Here is a 7,161-nt window from a genome sequence, read left to right as displayed (position 1 = left end):
ATATACATATAAATGTACAATGAATTCCTATAAAAAACTTATATACAACTTGAAGTGCTTAAATTAAAGCAATTAGTGGTAACATAAAGCTCCAAATTCCAAAATTTGCCAAAGTTTCCTAACTGTCACTGCTGCTGACTGTTGAAAGTAAACCATGCTTTAAAAATACCGTGTGCTAACTCTTTAAGGACTTTTTCTATTTGTGCATGAGTATACGTGTCACAGTATGTGTCCTTGTAGTACTATATGCAACAACAACAATAACAAATTAAAATCATGTTTATTGATAAAAACTAATAAAATATTAATGAATAGGAAGACAATTACATCATTCGGAAGAATTTCAGTTGGAGCATGTTGGATTATGTCCTTCATGAATTTCATGACAGCGTACCCACAATCCTTGACTTTGTCTACTTTCTTTAGGCACTTCAATCATACAATGGATAAAATAACCAAATAGTTAATTAATAATATGACATGACCTATACAGTGACGTTTCTAACATAATAAATGATAAATACATATACCTTGACAACTGTCCATGATGCTGCTGTATCAAATCGACCACTACCCTTTACTGGTTGTCGAAATTGTTGATCAACATTAGTGCAGTACATGACAATGGCCCTAACATGAAATAGAAAAATTGACATGAGAAATATTCATACAAAAAGAACAAATTACATATATGCAAACAAATTAATCAACTTTCTGATTAATCATTTCCACAATATATGGTCTGTTAGAGGGATGGCCACTCTGAATAGGGTCAAGGTACCAGACCCTCCCTAAAGTTGGATTGATCACAAGCAACATCCAGTGTCCCCTATGACAAAAATTACAATTCTAAAGTATCATATAAATAATTAAATTTTGAATAAATTAAAGTGAAGCATCATAAAGTAAATTACCCTTCACAATAAGGTGCTATGAATATTGTGTTCTTGTTAGCACCACGTTGCTGGAAGTACTTTGAAAGCTTCTAAGATATTTCCAGTCTTTGCTTAGGACTCATTATGTCATGGCCATAAGGAGAGACCATATAAGGACTGACAAATATAATCCTCCGTGCTATATCTCTTCCAGCAAGTATGGTAGTGTAGAGGTTCCTTAAATGTTGAAATAAATAGAATAATATATGATTAAAGTGTGTATGTGTGTGTGTGTGTATAGCTAAATGTTTAATGAAAGGTTTTAGAAACATACCTCATATATAAGTTACATAGAGTAGTGGTAGCCTCTACATGGTTGAATAAATCATCCAACACGTTGAATTGGTCAAAAGATTGTGGATCAGCATACATGTCTGCAGGGAAAGGAAGCGGCACTCCTTCTTGCATCTCGGCATAGGTCTTAAGCAATTGCCAATTTTTGTTGGGTGCGACTTGACTTCTAGAGGCTTGAGGCTAAGGGGCTTTAAGCAGATGGGCTTGAGGGAGAACCAGTGTCTTCTGGGGAAATGTGATGGACTCCTTGGATTTGTCAAAACTCTTCTTATCCTTTCCCCTCTTCTGCTTATTAGTGAATGCTTTCATAGCCTCTGGTGCTTTCTTTCCTACCAGCTTATCAACAGGCTAATTTTTCCAACATATAAGATTATTAGATATCAACTATAAAAAAATGCAAGCGAAGTTAATTTTCAATTATGAGTTTAACAAATATACCTTTGGCGATGTGCCGAAATACGAAGAAGACAAACAGGCCATGCAACAAAGCTGAGCAATGCATCTACTACTGTCCTTGCATCTGGAGTGGGGTAGGGTAGATCATAATTAGGGTCCTCAATTGTCTTCAAAGAGACTTTTACTGTCCCTTCAAGGATGTGTTCATTGTGAAGCATCACTTGCCCAGTAATGTTGTACATGTGTCCCAGTGCAACCATATAGCCGTCTTCTACCAAACAATCAACGTCGGCCTCACCTTACACAAATTTAAAAAAAATTATGTAATATGAACAGTAAAAGTAATATTTTGTGTAAGATTATAGTAAAATAAATAATAATACCTCAGGTAGGAGCTGAGATGGGACTATGCAACTATCGTTCACACTAGGGCTACTGTCGCCCAGTGGAAGCCCCAACTTATGCCGGCTCAACAGCATGTCGATGAGTCTAGATTGGTCTTATATCTGTTGCGATTGTGCTAGTATCTGCTGCTTCTATTCTGCTAGCTCTTGCCTCAACTCTTGAACCTCAGTAGAAGAAGCAGCCTTTTTACTGCTTTTGAACACATCGCCAAAGTAATCTTTTCTTGTGACTCCAAAGCCAACGCCCCGAACATGATCAGGATGGTTAGTATTCCCTAATGCCTTCTTCAATATATCCTTATCAATAGTTTGAGTGCCTACTAATGCCTCCTAAGTCAAAGTTTCCTGTGAAGCAGAAAAAAGCAAAGCGAATAAATAAAAACTAATAATATTATATCAATATATCATTAATACTTACTATTGTTTTGACAACCGCTTTTGTTTTTGGGTTGTCAATATTGCCTGTTTATTTTTTCGAGCCTCGGCCCAAATCCTGCCACAGGATATAAAACCCTCCGACACTTGCTTTTTCTCAATCAAGCCCTTTTCAACTCTCGTATATCCCTTGCGTCTAGCCTTATATGTATATTCATTCTTCTTCGCCAACTCTTTATTTTTGGCGTTTAATGCCTTTGAAAAAACACAAAACATGACAAATCAATTAATATAAAAAAGAGGTGACAAAAAAAGCAACAATACATAAATAAAATAATATTAATATTACCTTAAACTCTGGACTACGACGTGAGTTGACAAAAGCTTTCCATTCATCCTTACTTACAATTGTCAAAATGAGGGAAGGAATTGTATCTTCAATACCCTCTATGTCAGGGTTCACTAAAAATTTACAGGTAACAAAACTTTTAAAAGATCTTAGGGCTATCCCAGCTTTCTGTAGAACAAACTTCTTGCACCTCTCCTCGATCTCAAATCCTGACTGCAAGATGAACATGTTAATTTAAACAAACGATTGCAAAACATTAAGTTTTAAAAAATAAGCAAAGTGATAGTATCTTACTGTTAAAGTTCTCCACACTGCATCCTTCATTACTAGAGTTGCATTCTTCCAAGATTTTAAAGTAATAGGCAATGAGGACTTTGCTGCCACGCCAATATAACTGATGAAGTTATGACTGTCAACTACTTGATTCTTATTGTTCCACTTGACAATAAATTTTCTTCCTTCATTTCTTGCTTTAGTGACTTCCTCCATCATAACCAACCCTCTCCTCAATTGTTCTTCCTGCCTATCAAGGTCAGCCTTCTTCTTAGCCGGGTCATCATATTGCCTACTCGGACTACTGGATCTAGAGCCAGTGTCAAGATCATGCTCAGTAGCCATTTACCTGTGAAAGCAATAATAATCAAGATTAAATAAATAAAAAAGAATAAGTTAAAAAAAATCAAAAAAATAATAACAACATGTGCACTTTCTTTAATAAGTCAACAATAACATAACTCCTTTTTATGTTGTTCTTTTTCTTTTTCTTGTTTTAACTACTTTTTTGACTAATTTCTTCTTCACTTTAACAACCTTCTTCTTTTGTTGAATTGATTTCCCTCTCTTAGAAATCCAAATTCCCTCATTATGATCATGTCTTATGTAGAAAGTATTATCTTCAATACTGTCTACACCATTATCATTTTTAAATGATGTCCTGTGAAATGGATCAACTTCAACCTCATCATTTCTTTGACTTTGCTCATTTTTTGCATCTTTCATTTCTTCAACTTCCTTGTTACTCCACAAAACAATAGACCATTTCTTATCAGCTAGACCATCGACATAAAAAACTTGTTTAGCTTGGGGAGGAAAAATGAAAGGATCCTTTATGAACCCTTCCTTATTCAGATTCACTCTAATTAACCCAGAGTCATCGACATCTACCCCATTCTTATATTCAACCCATTTGCAACCAAAGACTGGAACTGGAAAGGAGATGTAATCTAACTCCCAAATGTGCTCAATTACCCCGAAGTAACACATTTTTGCATAAATAGGTTTTTTATCTTTCACACTAAAAATGTGCATGCTATCACCTATGGTGGATACACCATTATTTTGCATTATACTTTAGTAATCATGCTCCTTTGTGTATAACTTGTACCTATTGCTAGTATAGCTAGTGTAAGAGAAGACATGTTTGCTCGAACCTTGTGCCAGCCATTTTAATCTATCAAGAACTGAATTAGGATCGGCATTGTACTTCCCTTCAATATGCTCTTTCAACCAGCGAATGAACTATTTATTGTGCAATTTGATGATCTAACTCTCTAATCGATGATGGTGCTGCCTTTTTACCTCTATCTTGTGAATTTTTTCATACTCATCAATCTCTAGAGAGTTGTACAGCATAAAAAGGTGTACTTTTTCCCATTGGTCACTTGAGATAATGACAACTTTTCTTCCCGTTGTCCATTCTGGAACTTCATCATCAACATCCCTTGAATTCTTTAAGTATTGACCGCAAAAGTAAATAGCCTCTTCATTAATCTATCATTCAACAATGCAACCTTCTGGTCGACTTTGACTTTTCACATACCCTTTCAATACTTTCATATTACACTCAAAAGGGCACATTCACCTCAAATAAGTAGGGCCACATAATTGTACCTCCCTAACCAAGTGAACGGTTAAATGGACCATGATATCAAAAAATGCGGGAGGGAAAAACATCTCCAACTCACATAATGTTTGCACAATTCGGCTTTGCAACTTCGGTAACTTGTTAGGATTAATTACCTTACTACAAAGGCACTTAAAGAAGTAACATAACTTTGTGATTGTACCTCGAACATTATCAGGTAAAATACCACATATAGCAATTAGAATAAAATTCTCCATTAAAATATGGCAATCATGAGTCTTTAAACCCTTTAACTATAGGTCTTTCATTGAGACAAGGTTTCTAACATTTGAAGAGTAGCCATGTAGAACCTTGATTGTAGCAAGAAACTCACATAAACTTTTCTTTTCTTTTCTAGATAGTGTGTGAGTTGCTGCTTGAAGAAATGTGCAAGTTCTCTTCTCCTGCGATGCCAATTCTCCTCTTACGCCCATTTCAACCATGTCTAACCTTGCATTGATGCCATCCTTCGTCTTTCCTAGAATATGAAGCAACATCCCAACAAGACTATCGCACACATTTTTCTCAATATGCATTAACTCAAGGAAGTGTCGCACATTCAAAGTCTTCCAATATGGAAACTCAAAAAAAATTGATCTTTTCTTCCACCTGCTTATCCCAACATGCTTCGCAAATAGTTTGCCAAATTCAATATCAAGGTCTTTTACCTTTTCAAATAATTCCTCACCAGTCAACTGCTTTGGTGGCCTCTCTTCTTTTTTTTCCATCAAAAGACTTTTTCCACCAACAATATCGATGTTTGTCACCCAACCATCTATGATACTCAAGGTACACGTTCTTCATACCATGTTGTAATCTCATTGAACATGTTCCCTCTTCACAAATGGGACATCCAAGTTGTCTTTTAATACTATACCCTAATAGATTACCATACGCTGGAAAGTCATTGATTGTGCTAAAAAACATGGATTTCAAATTGAATATCTCTTCTCTGTAGGCATCATATACCTCCACACCTATCTCCCAAAATAGCTTCAAGTCTTCAATCAATGGTTCTAAGTAAACATCTATGTCATTCTCGAGTTGACTGGGCCCCGATATTAGCAAGGATAGCATCATATACTTTCACTTCATGCAAAGCCAGGGAGGAAGGTTATAAATGACCATCATCACAGGCCATGTACTATAGGTACTGCTTTGCATACCATGTGGGTTCATCCCATCAGTAGATAATGCGAGGCGTAGGTTCCTATCTTTTTTTCCAAACTCAGGGTACTTCCGATCAAACCTTATCCATTCTGGAGAATTAGCTGGATGCCGAATCTTATCATCTTTAATCCTTCCATATGTATGCCATTTTAAATTTTTTGCCTCTTGACGTATGCTATACAAATGCCTAAATCTTAGAATAATAGGAAAATACCACATTGCCTTCTTCGCACTCTTCCCATTTTGCTTATAACATGATGTCTCACATTTAGGACAGTGGGTTAGCTCTTCATATTCATTTCTAAACAAAATACAATTATTAAGGCAAGCATGCATCTTCTTATAGCTCAGGCTAACTATGCGTAACACCTTCTTTGCATCATATAGCCGACCTGGAAGCTTATTATTCTTCGATAGCATTAGTTTGATTAGAGAGAGCAAGCTTGAAAAACTTGTATCACTCCACCCACTTGTTTCTTTCAAGTTATACAATTCTAACACAGCGGACAATAAAGTGAACTCAATACAACCCTCGTACAAAGGTGTCTCCGCATTAGTTTTCAACCTTTCTAACTTCTCTGGAAAATTCTCGAGTTCCTCTTCTATCGTATCAATTAATTCTTCAAGACAATCGGCCTCATTTGCATTTGTGTCAAAAGATGGTGGTGATGAACAACTTTCCATATACCCTTGGCTACTATTATTCACATCTTCAGGTGTCTCCCCATGCTTTACCCAATACTTATAACTTTGATCAATTTCATATTTAAACAAGTAAAGTTCACATGTCTCAAGAGAAACTGACATCACATTGCGACAACTTAAACAAGGACAAACAATTCGCTCATGATTTTTTGCATTGTTTACCACAAACTTAACAAATTCTGCCACCCCATCCCAATATTCTTTAGATAGGTGATTGGCAGACATCCACTTCTTATCCATAATGCTCTTATTTAAGAAAGATGGTAAAGATAAGAAAGCATTTAGTGAGTCACGAGTTTAATTACTTCAACAATTTCAACTATGCTTATATTTGTTCTTTTCAAGAGAAAAATTAAAATTAAAAAAATCAGCAACATAATAATTTCAAATGAGTATTCCCCAGGCATTATGCCCTTTCTTTACACTATTTTAACCTACAAAATTTTAAACTAATTCAAGAAACAAGATAGAAGTATAACAATGGTCATATTTGCAAGACTAAAATTTTTAAAAAAATTCAACAGCATAACGGCATAAAACTAAGCATTTCCCAGGCTTACTATCCTTTTTTTAAGAAATTGAACATTAAAATAACAACAAATTTATATTAAAAATTACTCAATCAATCAC

The 7,161-nt window shown here is 35.3% G+C and overlaps 1 protein-coding gene across 1 annotated transcript; it reads right to left on the bottom strand.

Moving 5' to 3' along the window:
* Positions 1 to 4,910: 4,910 nt before the first annotated feature.
* On the bottom strand, positions 4,911 to 6,771 carry LOC129320126 (uncharacterized). Its single transcript, XM_054965368.1, has 2 exons — positions 5,823 to 6,771; positions 4,911 to 5,431 (listed from the first exon to the last, which is right to left on the bottom strand). The coding sequence occupies exons 1-2, from the start codon at positions 6,769 to 6,771 to the stop codon at positions 4,911 to 4,913; spliced, it is 1,470 nt and encodes a 489-aa protein (XP_054821343.1).
* Positions 6,772 to 7,161: the final 390 nt, after the last annotated feature.

Source organism: Prosopis cineraria, unplaced genomic scaffold (assembly GCF_029017545.1).
Source record: "Prosopis cineraria cultivar Desert tree isolate PC_DT_omini unplaced genomic scaffold, ASM2901754v1 PC1, whole genome shotgun sequence".
Lineage (NCBI taxonomy): Eukaryota > Viridiplantae > Streptophyta > Magnoliopsida > Fabales > Fabaceae > Prosopis > Prosopis cineraria.
Note: the sequence above shows the minus strand (reverse complement) of the source record. Positions and strands in the feature narration are given on the sequence as shown.

Excerpts from the sequence above, each read along its gene's own strand:
- LOC129320126 (XM_054965368.1), bottom strand. The coding sequence starts at position 6,771 with ATGGATAAGAAGTGGATGTCTGCCAATCACCTATCTAAAGAATATTGG. Across the intron at positions 5,432-5,822 it reads TGATGGGATGAACCCACATG|ATGGTTGGGTGACAAACATC; the intron begins GTATGCAAAGCA and ends TGAGTATCATAG.